Genomic DNA, 20,486 nt, shown 5'->3' on the forward strand with positions numbered 1-20,486 from the left:
TCAGCTGTCTGTTTAGTATGTCTTAGATGTCACATACAAATACCTAAAAGGCAACTGGGTTGTGTGAAAGGAAATCAACGGATTAAGACTGCAGTCCCAGCTCAAAAGCTTTTATTGTGACTTCAGGAATGCCTCATATCCCATCCGTTAAAAGGAGATAATACCTATCCCATAAGCACACCGTGAAGATTAATTCATTAATCTTTTTTTAAGAGGAAATGGAAAGAGCTAGAGAAAGAATAATATGAAATATCACAGCAGCAATGAGAGAAAGCAAACGACAGCATAGAGCATGGCACCTCCAACTGCAGGTCAGTTGGGTAGGGAGGGCGCAGTACCCTCGCCTCAGCTCTTTTCACCCGCACCATAACTGAGGGTGGTCTATGGTGGTCCCGGCTGCTCTGCTGGCAGGCTGCAGACCATGGCCAGCTGAAAACGTCTTGCCAAGGGACCGGCCTACGGCACTGCCAGCTCTCCCGGGCACTGCTGTGCAGCGCGGACCGCGTGAATGCAGGATACGAGGGCGAACTGGCAGCAGGTTTGATACCTGCACGGCGGGAGATGGTGGAATTGGGGTTAGGGGAAGATGAAGAGAAAAATGGAAGCTGGGCACTGTAGAGCAACTCCTTTTGATATCCCTCAAGGGAAGTACCAGACAGACACCTAGATCACAGTGAGAGGAGTGCTCCCCAGTACACACATAGATTTGTCTCCAAACTGTTTACTCCTAACTTGTCTTCAGGTTGAAGACTTCTGCCATGCCTCACAGGCAGCACCTTGACCTGTACCCTTCATCTAGAACCGCTCATTAAAATTAGGAGGAAGACAGATAGAGAAATGTTGCTTTTCTCCAAATGAGTAGCATCCCCATACAAGAATCTCAGCTTCTTTTCAAGCCAAGAGTGGACTGAACATGTTCCTTCAATGTTGTTTGACAGTCTGGCTCATTTTACCAAAGCCAGTCAAGATGAATGAGAGATGTGTTTACCCTTGGTGGGTGAGCAGACAAAAGCTGCATGTAATTGTCCTCTGGGTGCCTGCCACTCCATGGGGATTTGTAATCACTTTGAAAAAAGAGATCTTCCCCGTCACTGGAGGAGACAAGCTGGCACCTCAGCACAAAACATGCCACTTAAAATAGCTTTTAATGTGGCCTTGAGAACTATTTGTGGATGAGGAAAAATGTGGTGTAAGGGAAGACTGCGGTCATGTATTGTAGCTGTCACTCAAAACCAAAGGCTCTATCATTTCATAAAGATCAGCACATGTGTAAAGACACACCAAGATAACCTAACTGGTCCACAGGCTTTGTTACACATGGTGCCATTTAAGAAGTCAAGAAGGGCTTCCTCCTCTGTCCATGTGCGTTGACTCACAATGACCACCTCCATTCCTGGTTTTCTCCCTTTTCTCCAAAGCATGGGCAGGTGGAGGAAGAGTGCCATTCCCATCCCATAATAAAGCTGACCGCAGATTTGTATTACGATCTGCAGGTTAGTTCCCCATCGTTGGGGGAACCGTTGCCACGGCTTCCCGACTACCTTCAGGATGGTACAGGCTGCCTGTGCATCCCTCATTCTAGAGCAGACATCGTCCTTGGTACTACCAGACAGCAGGTGCGTAATAAAATCAACTTCACGTTTCTGTTGAGGATTCTGAATTTTGTTTCTCAACATCAAAAACGTGGAGACATACAAAAGGGCTGATGAACAGGCATCAGGTTTTTGAAGACCGCTGTCTCCATCTGGTTGGAAGTCATCTGCAGCGCAACGACTGAGGAGTTTATATACAAAAATGCAGGAGAAACCCATGGAGGCCATTAGGAAAGGGAAAGCGGATCAGCCCCTTTCTCAAGCAACCAGATGCAGACTGGGGCTGTGAGATGAGCTCTGGGGTGAGCCACCCCGAACGGCACGGAGGAAGCCTGGAAAAGGCCAGGAAAGCCGAGTGCCGTGGAAGAAGCCTGGAAAAGACCAGGAAAGCCACGTGCCGTGAGCGATGGGAGGTTGTGCTGAGCGGGAGCAGCATCGGGTACCGAGCTGGGCAGCACATCCACAGGAGGGGGACGCTCCTGAGGCGGGGGATCAGTCCCCTCACCCCAAATTCGCCTCAGTTCAGCACCGCTCCTTACAGGCTGACCCGCAGGAACCTCACCGGGACACGAACGTGGCTCTGCCCGTGGCGGGGGGCTCGGGGCTCTGCAGGACAAGACGCCCCGGGCCCAAACCACGAAGCCTTTGGCCCAGCCCCGTGGCAAAAAGACACCGGCAGGAGCGGGCAGAGCCTAGGCCGCCTTCGCGCCTTAACCCTGCGGCCATCTCCCCCTCCCCCGCCACCCAGAAGCTGCGCTCTCGCCTCAGCCCAGGCCGGGAGGGTGTGTGTGAGGGGGACGAGGCAGCCCGGCCAGCGGGGCAGGGCGGACGCCGCCTGAGGCGAGCCGCCGGCCGCCATTTTCCGCCGCCCCGTCCGCCTCAGCAGCGGCGGCGACGGCGGCAGCGGCGGCTACTGCGGGCGGCCCTCTGCCCCGCGGCGACCGGGCCCCGCCCCGCCCCGCCCCTCCCCGCACCAAGCTCCGCCCTCGCCCCGCCCCTCTCCGCTCGCCGCCGAAGGTTGCCGAGAGGGGGTCGCGCGGCTCCGGCGGGCCCGACCGGCGACTTCCGGAGATTGCCGAGGGGCTTCGGCCCCTCCCCAGACCGCCGCCGAGCCCGTGACTGACTGAAGGCGCTCCGGTGGGTCGGAGCCCGCCGCGCCCGCTGCTCTTGGTCGCGGCGCGGGGCTCAGCCTCCTCCTCTTCCTCCTCCTCCTCATCCAGCAGCGCCGGGCGTCGCAGTGACAGAGCGGGGCGATCGCGGCGGGGGGCGGCCGGGGCTCCGGCGGCGCGGATGGCGGAGGGCGGCCAGCCCCCGCAGCAGCAGCAGCAGCCACAGCCGCAGCTCCTGGCCGGCGGAGGCGGTGGAGGAGGAGGCGGCGGCGGCGGCGGTAGCAGCGGCGGCGGAGGGGGGGCCGCCCGCGGCGTGAAGCGGGAGCCGGAGCTGGAGCAGCCCATGCCCGGTGGGGACGGCGCCGAGGGCGGCCACAGCAAGCGGCTGCGGACGGAGGCGGAGGCCGACGGCGGCGGCATGCAGGTAGCGGGCAGGGCCGGGCCGGGTGGGCCCTCGCCGGGTCTCCCGCACCGGGGCTCGGCGGGAGAGAGGAGGGGATTGGGGGGGGCGGGGGAGGCGGACGGGCCGCCTTTAATTTCGGTTTAGCGGGATTCAGCGCGTTGCTTATGGGCCTGCGGGCCTTCGCCTCCAGCGGGAGCAGCCGCGGGGGGAGCGGGTCTCCTGCTCGGGGCTTCCCCCGGGCCGAGGCGGGCGGCTCCCGGGGCGCAGCCCCACGCGTGGGGAGGAGGAGACGGCGGCGGCCCTCAGGGACCCGCCGCTGGGTCCGGTGCGGCGGGCACCGGTGTTCTGCGGTGGACCCTTGGGAGAGGCCGTGGGTGGCGGGGCTGGGGACGGGGGGCACTGGCGGGTCTCGCCCGTAAAACGTCGGGAGAAACCCCGGGGGAAGCGCGGGGGGTGTGGGGGGGTGGCCGGGTGGGCACCTTCCAGGTTGGCACAGGGATGTCGCGTTCCTGTCGTCTGCCGGCAGCCCGCGTTGATCGTCCCTGAAAGGCTGCTCTTTCCAGGTGCGTTGGCTTTTGTGTGCGTGGGGCGATGCTGGCAAGGTATTTCGGCTTTCCTTTGTCTGGGTGTTGTACAGGGTTGTTTTATTGTGGCAATCGCGCTGGCCTTTTTTGCTTCCGTTTCTGGCGATGAGTGTATCGGAGCTCTTTGGAAGCAGCGTGATTTATTAATCTGAACTTGTTTCTTTTCTCACCTTTTTTGGGGGTTGGTAAGCGCTCCTGATAGTTTACAAGGGGAGCATCCTGTCCTCTCCAACGTGCTTCTCATCTAGATGCCAAACGCTGACCAACAATCTCCCCTTTTTATTTCCCAGGCTGTCCCAGTTTGCATGCTCAAGATTTTTTTTTTTTTTTTTTTTTTTTAATAGCTTGCAACGAGACGGTTTTGTTTGTGGTTCTGTTTGATGTTCAGCCTTCTGTGGTGGTCCCTCCACCTCACCACATCCCTTTTTCCCCAGCGTGATGGTGTGGGCTGAACATAGGCTGGAGCTTCGCACCCAAGCGCTGCCTCTTGTGCTCCCACAAGGGCCAGCAAAAACACCCCGTGCTTTTTTATTCCTTGAAGTAGTATCTTCTCCCACATGTAGGTGTCAAGTATGACTCGGACAATGTGTATAATTGCAAGGACAAAGATGCTCAGCATTGAAGGAGCGCTTATAGATTGTGTCTTGCTAGGAATTATGAATGAGCGCATGAACGTGGTGACATGAAATTCTTCCAGCTCTTCGGAGTTGGAACTGAGGCTCAGGTCCTGTGTAGCTACAGGAGATGCACCAGTTTACCTGCAGTTAGTGGTTAAATGCTTGTTGATGTAAACCAGTGGTAAATCAGCTAAAAACCTTCCAGGAAGGGACTTGAACTGGCTTAACCAAACAGTCTTAAAATTTTACTTTTTTTATTGCGAAGGAGTACAATTTCTGTATACATAAAAGGCTCCCCTCTGTATTTACATTGAGGAAAGCGTTTTGTTATCTGTTCAGGGAATAGTACAAGATACTAAGCTTGCAGCATTTGACCCTGCATGTGCACAGCAGTGTGTAATACTGGTGGTAATGGTAGCAGGGATTAATTGTGGATCTCAGTGGAAAGTTGGGTTTTGTTTCCATATCAAATGCTGGCAAACAGTGGAGAAATTAGGTGGAGAAGTGCAACTAGTGGAGTCCAATTTTAAAGTTAAGTGTGTTTTATAGTCAGTGTAACTATTCTTCAGACTGGGACCCCCATATTGTAGTTACTTGGTATTCTTAGCGTAATTTTAATCTTTCTGTGTATATATGTATATGGAAAAGATTTTTCAATATAAAAGATTAAAATAACCATATATATATGCGTATGCATGTATATATGTATGTATTTATGTATGTGCACACACATGCCATTATGTCCAGAAGTTTTCCTTGCCTTTTTTTACTGTTAAGGAGTATGGTTTATTTATTTGGAGAATCTTCTCATGGTTGTAAGCAAGAAATACCAAATTCGAAGCCAAGCTTACAAATAATATCAGAGCTAGGAAAACTGTGTTCTTTAATGGTTGGGAAGTTCAATATCTTTTTACCTAAAAGTCAAAACACTAGATTGCCTTTCACGAGGATTTCTGTTCAGATAGTGTGTTCTTCTGAAGTACCTTATTTTAGAATAACTGGTTCTTTTTAGTAAATTCTCTATGTTTAACTGTACATAATGCTTACAAGAGGAATAAAGAGCCTATTCTCTGATTTTTTTTTTACACACACCCCCCCCCCCCCATGTACTAGAGGCTTTCTGGAAGCTGGAAATAACACCAGCAACTGTTGTACCTTGTTTTTCCTGCAGATCCTGTCAATTTTCTACTTCCTGTTCCAGAGCCACAGGCTGTTGCTGTGTAAACTTGGTGACCTTGTGTCTCTGGGCTGATAGCAAGGAATCCTGGGGTGCCACACTCACCACAGTTTCTTCTTTGCATAACCCCTACCTAGTGATGGTTCAGGATATGAACATGGCTTGTAATGCTGCAATAAATCATTTAGCTATAGAAATTACTAATGCAACTGTAAAACTAATAGCTTTTTTTGGAGTCTATTAAGATGAAATATAAAAACTGGCTTATGGGAAGATAAGATAGTAGCTAGTTATTAAGAACTTGGGGCAAAGGGTCCCTTGAAGCTTAAAGTAGCCCTTAAATTTACTGGGCTGCTTGTTTTCTGCTGTCTCAGGCCAGCATGCTCAGACAGCTTATGCAGTTAGGGTTTCATTATCTAATCCATCTTTGATCAGGCCGGATAAATGGTGTTTGGCCAGTGCTGATCTTGTTAGGAGGGTGGTGTAAAGCTGCTTGAGTTGGGATTGGGACAAATCGGATCATGGCTGCTATCTGCTTCTGGGACATATTTCAGTTAATCGTGGCGTGGGAGGAAAAGGTCCAGCACAAACTGCTGCTTTTTAGCTCCCTCTGGTCCATAAGTGGCAAAAATCAAACGCCACCGGCCAGGAATGTCTCCTGGAAATGTTTGGATATGTTTGTAAGTTTTGGAATTGAAGGGCCCCAAAGGTACTGCTGCTTTTTAACTGTATAAATACTAGCTAGGAACTAGCTTGCTCTCTGTTTGCTGGCTTGGATGAGTTGAATCATTTGGATCAGCTTGCTAATCTGGGTAAAAATAGTCCCTAACAGAGGGGAGGAAAAAAAAAGAAAGTTATATTGGCCCAAGTCACTTGTGAAACCGCACCGAAATGCAGTTGTTGATGCAGCTGTATTTTCTGCTTGTCAGAAGAGGTTGATTGCTGCACAGATGGAAGAGAAAGTACCTTTGCAATAATCTCCCTCCTCCTCCCTTCCTCGCATGATGAAAGACGAGAAATGTTGTGGCTAGCTGGGAAGTGTCCCGTTCTCTTTAGAGCTGCAGACAACGGTGTAATTCCAGGCTGCTGTGTTTGTCTTCCCCATCGAGGTGCTAGAGGTGTACCAGCCAGATTACACTGCTGATGAGAAATTAGTAAAATATCTTCCGGTTGCTTTGCATGGGGCTGAATGAGTTAATCAACTCCTCATTCCATACCCGAGCTAAATTTTGATTTAACTTTTTTATGGAGTCTGGGTTGGTTAGTGAATTAAAATTATACCTAGGGGTTATATGTGGTTGGAATTAGATGCGAGGTGTGAACAGAGCCGACCCTTGTTCTTCTTTCACAAATGACTTATGTGTTCATTATCCCTGAGTATTTGGGGGAATTGCTCTTCTGCAACCGTGAGCATGGCTGACTGGTCAGGGAAGACAGTTAATGCAGCTGTGGTCTATGCCTTAGCCAGTCCATGCAAACTTTTAGTGGCAGTGATGAGTGGTGACTTTGTGTTGTCATTCAGGCATGTCTGCATAGGGTTCATGAAGATGACTAGCGGTGTTGAGATCAGTCCCCTGTGACTAAATAATGACGTCATAGATGATAAGTCTTCACTGCGCAAGAAAGTCTGTGGTTTCTCTTCCTACCGCGAGCCAGGAGATGGTCTATAACACCCTCTACCAGCTTGATTCCTTCCAGCACGAAGATGGGAAACCTTGAACCGCAGTGTGCCGTGGGAAGGGGAGAGCAGGGACGTTGCTGGCGCTTCATAACAACCAGTGTCCTTGTTCAAACTATGGCCCGTTTGTGGTGCTCCAGAGGAGGGCAAGAAATCAATCTGCTGATCGTTTCCAAAGACAGGTTTGGGTTTTACAAGTAAGAGGGCTGACTGGGACTGTAATCGACAAGGGGCCAGTGAACAACAGCTTTTGTGCTGTGGGGGACCCTATGGAAATCTATATTTTTAAATCTTACAGAAGGGAACATCAAGTTCCAGTAAATTGTGGAGAAGCTTTGTAATCGGGTTAGCTTTTTCCTCTCTTGTATTATTCATGGCATGGCCGTCTTTGTAAAGAGATGCAGAGCAATACAGGGGATACAAGATATTCTAGGAAAGAAATGAAGTTCCAATTTTTAGACACTGACCCATGCCTTGGATCCAGGATGAGGTTTCCTGGGATGCTATTTGGACAGACTGTTGCTGATATGATGAGACATAATGAATCACCTTTAAGTTTGTTGTTATTTCTCTGTTTGCTTCTGTGCTTTGTTTTTTTTTAAATATTTGAGTGTTATGAGTTAGACCTGACAGTCTGGAAAGACTTAGAAAATCCCCAGTTCAAAGAAAACGTTTGGCACACAGACTGAAAGTTGGGATTTTAGAGATGATGAGAGCACTTTAATGTTGGCTCTCTTCTTGCCATATTCAGGAAAATGGAAAGCCCAAGTAAAGTATTCTGGATGCTTTAGTACCCCTCCAGGCTCTGTTGGTATTTCTCTTTGGATTTCAGAGGTTCGTGTTTAAAGGTGATGGCTGCAGTTGTGAGGTTGGAAGCCGAACAGAGGTCTGGCTCTTCTGGAGATGGTTTCCTTCTGTGTATGTGTACCAGCTGTAGACATATGCTTTTTATTTTTCCTTTTCAGAATTCCCACTTAGAGACATGAGCGTGCTGGCGTTTTGCAGAAAGCCTGGGCTCTTCCTTGCGTTTTGAAAAGGTTGCCCACCTCGCTGAGTTTGGAGCAGCGTGCCTCTCTCCCAGGCATGTCCTGTGAATTACCCTCTGTCGACTTTTCCTCCCAGTGACTCCCAAGGCTCCCACCTTGCCCTTTTGCATCGGGGGTTCGCACCTCTGTTTTCAAGACCGTTTCAAAGAAGTGCTGGTCACTGAAGGTTTAGCAGCTGTCTTGCCATGCTAGCTGTGTGCTTTATCATGGCTGCACTGAGGGCTTTCAGCAGCTTTGCTGTGGTGAGGCTGGTGGCAGCCGGAATACCAGAACACAGGAGATGCAAAGGAGGCAGCAGTAAAATAAAAAATTTAACTGCTTCATTTGCACTAGTGGTAGGGAAGCCAAACTGAAGTAGAGACGGACCTGAACTGGATTCTGTGTGTGGTCCGTGGCCCCCCTGGAGACTGTTGCTGAAGGACATACCCCTGTTAGCTTGGAAAAATAAAGGCTGTCGCTAGCAGCCTTTGGTTTGCTGCACAGGAACCTCTGCCCCTTTGGAAAATGTTAGGGGTCGCATTGGTTGAAGATGTTTTAAAACCTGTCGCTCTACGCTGCTGACTTGTCTCGTGGTGTGGGACAAACCTTAGTTTTCATATGAAGCGGAAGAGGAGGGCAGGTGTTTTGGTCAGCTGGAAACCTCTTATTTAATTTACCCATCTTGGATATTACTTGACCTTCTGTGTGTGTGTGCTTTAGAAATGCAGTGGCTGAGGGATCAGAGGAACATCCAGAAGCGAAGTGAGAGAAGCAATTAGAAGTAACGAGTTCCAGTTCACTGAAGCATTCTGTTGATCTACATTTTACAGTGGTATTGAGTGGACGCTGGAGTGTAGCTGTCATGAGATAATCCCGATGTTTAGGGATTAGAGCTGCTTGACTGCATTTTGGGCCTTCACTCCCTTTGCTCTCCAGTAAATTTAATTTTGCCAGCAATCTTTTCTAAATTCAAGAAAATGCTAGTCTGAAGGATGTGTATGTATTTTCTGCAGCATGCTTCCCCCTCCCTCTGCTTCACTCTCCTGAGCGCATCTCCTTTTTTCCAGGTTGAATTTGAGATGTTTGCAGGAGCTAAGCCCACCGATGGCAGGGGCTGTACGGAACAGCCCTCACCATTCCACTGTCCTGACCAGCAGGGCTCTGCTGATCTGGTCCCACTGAGCCATGCCAGGACACCTCTCCTGCAGGAAAGCTTTGCTGTCTGCTGGACTTTGCTGAGAAGTGCCCGTCGTAGGTTGAAGTTTCTAATCTGCATTCTTGGTTTGGGAGGATTTCCAGGGTGTTTGGGAAGAGGCTTGTGAACTGTTCCAGTCTCTCTCTTGTTTGGCTTGTCACGCGTACATATGGCATCTATCGAAACCACCCCTAGCAGCTCTTTTGCTGGACTGAAGGAAGTGGGACACTAACTCCTTAGCAGTGATATGATGTATTTAAGTAGCCGCCAAGTAGGAAAGGTCGTATACAAAAGCCCCCTTGTTTAATGAGGGGCAACAGCTGAACTTGAGCTGGATCCAGCATCTGTTTGGGCAGGGCAGGAAACTTTGGCAGTTTCTGCCAGCTCAGTTGGTACGACATTGGTGTTCAATCAGCTATACCATTGCTGCCTCCTAACCTTTGGAGTGTGGGCAGAGTGTACTTGTGATTCATAGCGATTAGGAAAGAGGTCATGAGATCTTTTACTTGCATCTCTTGGGTAGGACAGTGGGATTCGGTCTGGCATGTTTTTGAAGTGGCTGTGCGTTCCCAGGGCTGTTGCTTGTGTTTGCATTTGTCTAGGAGAGTTCATTGTGCAGGAAGATTGGATGCTTGCTTCAAAGAGTGTGGGCTAGAAGCAATTGTTGCTTTTTCTGTATGACTTTCTTGGGTTTTATCTGCTCATAATTGCCTCGGCAATAATGCAAGTATTAGCATAGAGATGGCGAAGAACCTGCACCATTTAAGGGGGGGACAAAAACCAACCCAATGTGTCAGCACTTTTTACCCTCTGGCTGTACGTAAATTTCCTTTAATAGAGAGGCTAAAGAAGCAACCTTATGTGGCATTTGTGTGTGTTGCAAATATCAAAATATTCTCCCCAGAGGCCTTTGAGGCCCTGGGATCTGGATCCAGCTCAGGTTTCTTCAAGGGACTGGAGTGTGCTCTTTTAGCTGAGGCTTTCTGCACAGCTTTTCTCCTGCTATTTCTGCAGAGGATTCTTGCAGATGCTTGGGGTGGTTGTCACTGTTGGGGGCGATGCCCGGGAAGAAAATCCCACCAAGGCGTCACTTAAAAGCCTTGATTTAGTGCTGCGTGGGCTGACGAGAGGCTGTAGCTGGGATCCTAAGCCTATAATTTGCTGCTTGTGGTTGCCATTCCCTTACCCGGAGAGAGGTGGGAAGGTCGCCTTTCCTCCAGCTTGCTCGTCCCCCTCGGGCAGGCAAGGCAGGGGGGAAGGCTGGGCTCTTGCCATGCTGCAGGGCTGGTAGCCTTCTCCCTGGGGCCTGGTCCTGCAGGCAGCATAGCCAGGCATGACTGTCAGAGCAGCTGCTGTGAGATGGTGCTTCAGAGCCATCTCTGCCTGGCTTTTTGTTTTTATTCACTTATGTGGCTTTGCTTCCTTTTTGTGGGAAAAAGAAATGAGGGGAAGTGCATGCATTAAAGGGCTTCTCCATTACCCTTTGTACTCTCCTGTCCTGGAGAGAAGGTCCGTCAGAGGCTTCTTTCCTATCCTTGTTTCATGTTAAAAGCCCTGTGCAGCCTTGGAGAAAAGCTGGACCAGGATGGAGTGTGTTTTGTAGCTGCTTCTCCTTGCCTTTATGCACCAGTTCTTCTCGAAGCTCAGTTTTGGAGTGACCTGGGGGAGGTTCCTGGGGTTAAAGACCACTCTCTCTAAGTGATGCTGCTTCCACTCCATGAGTGGGACCAGCCACACAGCCTGGGAGTTCGTTCAGGGAGGCAAACCTAGGCTGTGGTGTTGCCACAGCAGGTTGAACCATGGGGCATACCGAAGGAGGTGGAAGCTGGCAGCATGGTTTGGGCAGATGCCCTGGGGCTGTTGGGATGCACAAGAGTGGGAAGCAGGAGTTGGTGTGATGTCGGCCTCAGGAACGATCTGGATCATGGAGGAAACTGAGGCAGTAAAGTGTACGCATCACTTCTGCTGGTTTGTCGAGATCTGAATGTCTCTTGGGCAGCCTGCAGGAGAAATCAGTTGACTTCTGAAGCTCCTGCCTATGCTGTTACTTGTTTTGTCCAGGAGTGGAAGTTGAAGTGTGTGAAAATGCAGCCCTCAATGCTCCAGTTTTAGGAAGGGGTGTGTTACGCTATGGCGGTGCTGTGGGAGTTGGTGTTTGTCCTGGGTGGTCTGAAGCTGCTGGGTCCTGTCTCCTCAATGCAAAGGAGTGAGGGGACAGAGAACGTGCCAGAGCGAGCAGCAGTGCTGCAGCCGGCTGCGACCAGGGGAGATTTAATGCATGGTGCATCCAGCATGGTAGGGGCTGGAGCTTATGCCTGGCAAGTGCCCAGCAGGAGGATGTGACAAGAAGGCAGCGTGTGAGGTCTTAATTATGTGGTTGTACATTTTATGTTTTTAGAGATGACTTCATCTCCGTAAGTGCATCAAATGGATAACGCTCACTGAGGCACTGTTAAATGTAGCGGGAGTTTTGTTATCAGTTAAAATGGGTGTGAGGTCAGGCTTTGGACTGAGAGCTATTCAATATTTCATTTCTTCCTTTTCATCTCATGTCTGACCCCAAACTGAATTTACTGCAGATAACCTAAACCTTGTGCTGAATACAGAACTATTAATTTTTAATGGTCTCTTCTACGGTGCTCACCACTGTAGTGTGGGTGCTTTGCAGATACTAATGATCTTATTTCTGCAGTTTTCCTGAGAGGTAGAAAAGGTATATTATCTCTTATTGTAGAAATGGGGAATTGATGTACTGGTAATAAGACCAGTTTTGCAAAAATCCCATTTACACTTGCAACCTGATTCATTTTTTTATTTATATTTTTTTATTGCAGCTGGTGGGGTTTTGGTAATGTTTAGATCCTTCATCTATAGCTCTCTACAACTTCCACTGTGTGTGTGAACACCTACTACTTCCACAGGCTGATCCTTAAGTGTGTCATGTTGGGCAAATGTAAAGTGATGTTGTCTTCATCTTAAAAAACAGTGGAAAAGCTTTAATTAAATAACTTGGTCATCATCGTAATGAAACTTTACTTGGAAGATGAGGTCTGAAATGTAACTTTTTAAGTAGAAGGGATATTGCTTGGCCTTAACTACAAAACCAAATACCTTTTGGTTTCTGCAGCTGTTTTTCCTGCTCAGAATGCAGTGCTTCCTAGGCTTGAATGAAGCAGCAGTCAGGGAAAAGTAGCATATAAGCCTGATTTGTTGTAACATCCCTGCGCATGAGGAAAAAGAGTGGAAGTTGCATGGGTAGCTGTAACTGGTGTTTTTAATCCACAGCCCTTGACTTTTGCAATTGAAATGCTGTTTTAGGAGGGAATGTAGCTACCTTGCCCTTTGAGTTAGAAGCATGTTTCTGTCTGTCAGTGAGCAGAAAGCTGCTGTGTGGACAGGAAAAGTCAGGAACTGGCTCCTGACCCATTCCCTGCGCTGGCTGCGTGGGGGACAGGCAACTCTTCCCCTTCCTGGGGACACAGGTCTCGGCGTGGATGCTTGTGGGGTTAGTGGGGAGGAGGGGGAGGCAAACTAAGGTATGTTTTGTTGGGGAGGCTTTTTGACACATTTGGGCTGCAAAACAATCCTGCTACTTGGGATTCAGGTGTCTTGGGTGAAAAGTACTTGGGTGATCATGGACTTGGTATCTCTTTCCTTTTGCTTGTGGAATAATGTGTCCCTGATGCATCCCATCGCTGCCTGCTTTTTATTGCTTCTGCATGGGTGGTTGGTTCTGTTCTCTTCTTAGCTGAGTAGAAAAGGAGGGAATAGAAATGTGCTGTATGGCTGGGGCTCTGTCATCTGCAGAGAGCCCTGGAGAACAAGACCAGGATTTCGGACTGAATGCCTGATCTTGTTGCCAGGATTGTCAGGCTATGACACTGGAAGTAGTATAAAGCTGTAGGGAAGGAAAAACCACCACATTCCACTGCTTTTTCCCAAGAGGAGATAAAAGACCAACCTGGCAATGGCTTTTTTGTGCCTCAGCATGTGTTCTAGGAGCTCTTGTTGCCTTGAAGTGAGGGGAGGAGATGAGGCAGGAGGCCTCTCCAGTGCTCACGTGAATCCAGTGGAGACCTGGCATCTGCTAATGTCACCAGCTGGATCGAACAGCTTTTTCTCTATATGACCTTTATACCTAAGCACTTGGAAACTTCTGGCTTCCTGGGCTATTTAGATTTCCCCGAGAGCAGTGGTCTGCATGCAAAGTGCCTCATGTTGTGAGAGCTGGGCTGAGAGGTCACGGTCACAAAGAGCGGAGGCAAGGCCATCGTTTGCCAGGGTGGGATGGATTCAGCGGGAGGTGGTAGCAGCGGTTGTGAACAGTGCTGTCTGTGTGGTGGTTAAACGTCAACCCTGGGCCGGAGAAACCTTCAGAGAAGAGAGGAAGGGGAAGAAAAAAGGAAATGGACCAACTGTGGATTTTGATTTTTCAAATAAAGAGGGTTACAGTGGGACTTAACTCTTTGTAGTGTTTCCATCTGTCCGTCCCTTCTTCCAGTGCCCACTTCTGACCTGTGAGTTAGTCTTGTCCAAGAACTGGACTGGTGTGATGGACTCGGATGTGGTGAATGAGACTGAGACTGGCATTTCAGTCAGTATATGTTGTCTGACCAATTATCTGATACATGTGTTTATATGTATGCCTGTGTGTGGCTATGCCAGGAAATTGAAATAATGCTTGTAATTAGGTCTTGGGTTTTTTTGTGTGTGCCTCTGTCCACTGATTGCACCCTTCCAGGAAAGACTTGCTGCATTTCACTATCTTGCCTGATCTCTTCTGTCTTCTTTCAACAGGAGCATCATGTGGTCAGTGCCAAATAATGCAGATTCATAAAAATAGTTTTCCTCTGTCGATAAATCACAAATGAGCACCACTAAGAAATCTTGATGCTTTGTGTTCTGTCCTGAAACCTCTCTGTCTATGGGGTTGAGAGCATATCTGAGCATATCTCTTTCAGCCAGACTGTGACCAGTGTGTAGGTTCTCCTGGGAATGGGTGTTTCCCGTGGGGAAGGTGTTGACTAGAATAGATGGAGATGCTGTGAGACTTTTTTGGTGTTTGTTTTCCTCCTATTATTCAGTGCTTAAAAGGGTGAGTAAGGATTCTTCCTCTGTTGGTCAGTGAGTTGATGTTTTTATCTTGAGTGGTATCAGGTATTTGTGACTGTTTTGCATGCCAGGAGGAGCATGGGTTGGATTTGCAGCTTGGACCACGACTCCTTTAAGGACTAGGAATTTTTTGATGAGTGATTATACTTAACTCTGGGCTGTTAGTTGATGGATGTAGATGGAGCATGTCCATGTTGCTTGGGAAGGTTTCCTTAAATAGGCATGACCTTTCTAGCGAAAACAGGAAGATAGTTTTTGTGTTGGTTTTTTTTTTTTGAGCTTGGTGTTTGTTTCATTTTTGGAACTCATGATTACTGCAGGCATTTACCATAGAAGTAGCTCAAAGTCTTGGTAGCTTCGTGGGGCAGGGTTTTGCAGCTCTGTTGGAGTTTGATAGGGAGATTGGCTTGCTTTGCAGTGCAGCATTTGATATAGCAGTTGTTCATCCTTTCTGTATTTGTTCCATCCTTTCTATACCAGCTGCTATTCTTTACCTTTGGTGATCTGGTTCACCTTCCTTATCTTGCTGGCATCTGAAAATCTGAGGCATCTCTATGTATAAGGAAAAGACTAGCTAGTCTGCATATTTTAACATGTAGATGGGGAATGGATAGTGCTTCACTAGGTCTGGTTCATCCTGTGATAAAAATGTTCCTGTTTCTGCTGGGTTTTAGTATTCGTTGGAGTGGGGATTGCAGGCAAATTGGGGAGAGTGGTCCTGTCCCCTCAGAACAATGAACCCTCTGGCTAGAACGTGAACGTGGTGACCATCTACCCAAAGTAGTGCCTGTCCCTGACCATCCCTGGGAGGTGTAGCAAGGGATGGGTGGTTTTGACTCCTGTGTGCACTGAAGTTTTCCAAGATGCCTGGTCTCAGCTATTTTGTCACTGTTGCTGGCAAGGCGTTCGCAAGCTCCTCTATGAACTCTGTAGTCTGTGTATGTCTCTAAAAATAAAATCACTATGCTTGGGCTCTTGTATCCATTGTAAGGTATTATGTGGGGTTGCTTCTCTTGGGTTGGGTGCTTGAAAAAGAGATGATGCAAATACTCTGGAAAAGGTGTAGTACAGTGGACAAACTGACCAGCCTTGATGGCACAGTAGTATCAAGCGTTTTATTTAGCTTGTGTGGTTTACTTGATCCTCAGGGTTAGTCTGAAATACAATTTTTATGTCCTTTTCCTGAGCAGTTTCTTATTCTAGGTCACCAATTTCTTGATCCCTGAACCCTTGGGAGTTTGCAATTAAGATTCAGAGATTTGTAGATCTGTCTGGTTGGTTCTGGGATTAGCAATCTTTACTTTCATTTCCAGAACAGGATTTTAAAGACAGTCCCTAAATCTCTGGGCCCTTTGGGCACGAGTAAACATGTGGCATTGTTCCCCTTCCATGGGTGAATTCCTACCATTGTAAGGCTTTCTCTGCCTCTGACTTCCTAGACAGGATTTTGGTGATGAGCGCAGTGACGATAAGTAGTGAAGAACCTCTTAATAGGTCACTTCTCAACTGTAATTCCTAGGTAAGTATTTCTCTGTCTTGTATGGGTTTTCCTAGGGTGCTGGTTAGCTTCACTCTCTGAACAATCTGCTTATGTACAGATGGTTACTGCATAGTGCTCTTGTGGAGGCAACTATTTCCATGAAGTTGCTAGAAAAAATTACAATTAATTTTGTATGGGCTGTGTTCGAACAGACGCATTGTGGAAGTGGGATTGCATTGAGAAGGGAGGACGGGACACCACTCATCTCCCAAAGGCTGCTCTGTTCCACTGGCGCCAGGGCAGGTGGGGGACTTTCATCTCCAGCTGCTCTTAAATTAGCCCTGGGTTGGAGTTGCTGGAAGTTTGTCTTGTCAAGTGCTAATTCAGCAAGTTATGCGTGAAGCTAATTGGCAGGGTAGAAAAAATGATGTGCCTGTAGTAAACTTTCTTCTTACCTGGAAGAGCTTAAACAGTGAAAATGTAAAATGTCCAGTAGGAAAATTTCTTCTTCCTTGCATGGTTAGCAGTGATAACCAAAAGCAAATTATACAATGCTGTGTTCAGAGCCCTCTGATAGTATTGTCATGGCTTCTGCTTCTGTTTACAGATTTCCCATGTAGCCGAATTAAATTAACAAGACTGGTCAATTCATTGCTGCTATATTTAACCTCCTGGGCAGCAATGAGTCTGGCAAGGATGGAGCATCATTTTCACGTGCTGCTTGGACAGGGAGGATGTGCAGCAAAATGAAGTAGTGTTATTGCTTGGGGGAGAGGTTCACAGTCACAGCTCAGATGTCAGATGAAGGGAATAGAAAAGGTTCCCAGAAGTCCTTTTACTCCAGTACTTCCAGTGTGGCTCAGTCACTCGAGTGAGTTAGGTAGCGTGAGGTTTTTTGTCATGTGCGGGCTAGCCAAAGACCAATGTATCCACAGAGTTTGTTCAAGGCAGATAGCATTACAGGAATCAAAACACATCTCTTGGTTCCTGTTCATAGATTTAATCCTTTGTTTTTAGCAGTTCAATATCCCTGTATTCTTTAGCCTAGCCTCCATTATCATGGATTTGAGCCCGTCTTAAATCCTAATGCATGTAATTGCATAGCATTATGTTAGGAAGAAAAGTGTGGTGCAAGGCAGTGCACAGAGGAATGAAACAACTCCACCAGGTCACCTGTGGAGGAGCAGAAATCTCAGAGCACTGGGTTCAGCAGGCCATCCTTCCTCCCTAATTTGAAGTAGGTGGCCTCCTTGCTTAACTGCTGCCCTCTCCATCTAAGGATGGTCCTTGGAGAGTGTTGGGAACGCATGGTGAGCTTCACACTGCTACCATTCTGTGCTCCGTCAGTTTGCTGTGTTATTAGAAGGTATGCTCTGCAGCATTTTAACTACAGCATCTTTCCCTAGCACCAAAATTCACTTAGAATTAAAATATGTATAGGGGTCTGCATCCTGTTGTTAGAGATGTTGCGTGTTTTCTTTAGACTTGTGCAAAATACGTGGTATGGTGGTAAAGGTTGTATGGGTTTATCTTCTTTTTTTTTTTTTTAATGCCCTCTCCCTTGAGTCTGCATAGCTTGTGAGACTGGGATGATACTGTGTGCTTAGCCTTGCAGCTGATTTGGAAAGCTGGGCTTCACCATGCCACGCTTGCTTTTCTTGTCTGTCTGCTTCAAGTTTTTTATGTGGAGTTTACAGATATTGGTGAAGTTTGCATAGCAGAAAGTGTCTCTTTGTAGCAACTGATGAGTGGATGACAAACAGCTGATTAAGCGCAGCCTTCAAAAGGCTTTTGAAAAAAAAAAGTAGTATTTATGCTTTGCAAATTTTGTATCAGTACTAGTGCGTTAAGCAGTGTTAGGCCACCTGGCGTAGGTTGGTCTGACTGATAAACACCCCTTTGCTCTGGGCCACCAAGGGCTTGGGTCCTTGGGGTATGTGCAGTAGGCACAGCCCCTGTGTGGTGACTCCCGGTGTTGGGGTGCATGGTGTGACACCTTACCTCGAGGCTGATCTGATCGGATGGTAAACAGCCGCTGAAAGGAGCGATGCTTTCCCTCTGCTCTCCATTTGGCTCCGAGTTCGTTTTTCGTGATCTCATAGAAAATGAGTAATGCCAAAATGAAGGAGTTTATCACTAAATCCAGCTGACTCCGCTGTGGTGGATGTTGTGGCTGTCTGCCTGCTAGGTCATGTTTAAAAAGAGGGGATGGCTTGTGCACCCACTGTTTGGGGAAGACTGTGGAACTGTGCCTTCTGGATCCTGCCAGGTGTTGGAGTAGTTCATCCGTAATGCACAACTTTGCTGTCGGTGTGCAGCAACTCCATCTTCCACAGTAGTTTAAACTGATCTGCAGATTAGCCTGAGGTATTGCAGGCCTGACCTCTGTGCCATGGTGCTCGGAGCAAGGGACACGGGGCACCAGCAGCTGCCCGGGGAGTCAGGGTGTCCTGGGGGGCTGTGGCATGCTGGAAGGGTGCAGGTGCCAGGAGGGTCCTGCCTGTGGGTGCAGTGAGGAGGCGGGGAGATGCTTGTAGCTGAGACCATGACAGGTAACCCCAGATGTTGAGGGGCTAATGTAAAGCAGTAAATCAGCAGGATTTTTCTGTGTGCGCACACAGCAATGATAGCAAAACTTTTCTCCTTAATACTATCTTTGTTTGGTTTTTTTTAAACCACCTTGTTTTTTAAACCAAAGTAACTGCATGTTGACTTTCTGGAGTTTGGGAGATGCTGGGAACGACCTGAGAGGAAACTCTGGTAGTGTTGTAGAAAAAAGAGCTGTTGAAGAAGCTGGGTTGCCTCTGCCATCCCTTCGAGAGGGATGATGGTGTCGACTGCTTGCTGTGCCCGTCTCTCTGGTGCCAAGAGCAGCAGTGCATACGTTGACATGGCACACTGTACCCACAGTGCAGCTGCATGTCACTTCTGTCACCAGGGCAGCATCTGTAGCTCTTGCAAGGAGAGCCCTTTGCATGTTTAGTACTGCTACGCCGCTGTCAGCCTCTCTCACGCCCGTACTGCTTAGGAGCAAGTGGTTGTCCTCTCCTGCTGCAGAGCAGGGGGATAAACGTTTGTTCGTCTGCGGTTTCTCTGATTAACCGTGTTTTCAACTCTGCCTTTGTAGCTGACGGCAGGCCCTCCTTCCCCTCGGCGCGCGTCCGCAACACGCTCATGTGCCGGCACGCGTGTGCTGCCCTTGAAAACAGACCAAACTTATTAAAATCATTGCTAGTTGCCATGGCAGCTGTTGTCGCTGTGGGCTAATAGGAAAGGCAATTACTGCTGCATGCTAGGGAGCGTACGGGGAGGGTGTGGGCAGCGGGGGACAGGCGACTGCATGCTGATGAGCTGTGTGACTGATAGATCGGCTGTCACAGTGAGCAAGCAGCAGAGGAGAGAAAGGCCGGAGATGCCCTGTAATGAGGTTTGGCCAAATATGCCGTATTTCCACCTCCTGGGCAGGCTCATTGAGAGATTCCCACCCTTCCTTTGATTGTCAAGGGGAGTATTGGGGTTGAGATTCATGTTTGCAGCTGGGTGCAGTGCAGTGCTGCTTGGTGACTCTTCAGCTGGCCCAGTAACAGAAACAGGGAGCTGGAAAACTTTATACATGCTGAAGATACTCATCTGGCCCCTTTCCAGCTGTTTCCTCTCTGTAAATATTCCTCCTCAGCTCTTACTTTGCTGTTTCCTGTAGGTTGAAGGTCATGATGTAAAATAACTCCAACTTTCTTCGAGTGAGGAGCATCGGTTGTGAAAAGTGAGGTCGCTTATGTTTCAGGATGCTTTGCGGGTTCTCGTGTGCTGCTGTGCCAGTAGAAAGCCAAAAAGTTTTGCTTACGGACCTGTGTGTAGACACCGGTGTATCTGCAGGTGTTGTGTGGTCATATGGCAGATGCTGTGTTTTCATGCTTTTCACAGCAAATTTAAAGCTAAAGGGAAATTGTATCCTTCGCCTTTTTTTCACTGAATTTGGGTAGCGTGTGCCCAGGCAGTGCCAGAACTATTTGTGCCCAATGCAAACATGAGAAAAACAGGGAACATTTAATAGTGAGGAGCTTGTAGGAAATCAATAAATTCCTTGAAAGATATGAGTTGAAGAATTAGGTGAGAGCTGCAAGTCTAGAAAGAGCTGCTTCTAGAAAAACTCAGGGATACAAAAAACTGTCCTGTCAGTGTTTGACAGAGCCCTGCACCCCCAAACTGCAACCCTCCATCCCCTCCAATTTGTGCTGCTTTCCTTTTCACTTGTGCTAGGAAATGGCCTGAGACCTCGCTGCACAGGAGCTCTTCCAGGTGGCCCTCCCTGGCCAGCAAGAGGCATGTCACACATTTCTTCTGGCTTCTGGAGTCCATCATGGTGTCAGGGAAGATAAAACGATGGTTGTGGTCCCCTTTGATGGGGCGACAGTCCCAGGAGTTGCGTGGGAGGCTTGTGGTCCAGACAGAGCGAGAAGAATAAAACAATTCTCTTGGAGCAGTCAGAATTGGGACCTTGTCTGAATTTATCT

At 48.4% G+C, this 20,486-nt stretch overlaps 1 protein-coding gene across 16 annotated transcripts in view; it reads left to right on the forward strand.

Annotated features, from left to right (window-relative positions):
- The first annotated feature begins 2,597 nt into the window (after nucleotides 1-2,597).
- RBFOX2 (RNA binding fox-1 homolog 2) overlaps nucleotides 2,598-20,486 on the forward strand; it is a 177,346-nt gene continuing 159,457 nt past the window's right edge. For all 16 annotated transcript variants that reach the window (XR_011328820.1, XR_011328823.1, XR_011328821.1 and 13 more), the window contains exon 1: nucleotides 2,598-3,125. Coding sequence is in view for 8 of the 16 variants with exons in the window: in XM_069807337.1 (XP_069663438.1) it covers nucleotides 2,883-3,125 (243 nt within the window). In the remaining 8 variants the exon portion in view is untranslated. The remainder of the gene's footprint in view (nucleotides 3,126-20,486) is intronic.

The sequence above is a fragment of the Haliaeetus albicilla genome, chromosome 19, assembly GCF_947461875.1.
Source record: "Haliaeetus albicilla chromosome 19, bHalAlb1.1, whole genome shotgun sequence".
Lineage (NCBI taxonomy): Eukaryota > Metazoa > Chordata > Aves > Accipitriformes > Accipitridae > Haliaeetus > Haliaeetus albicilla.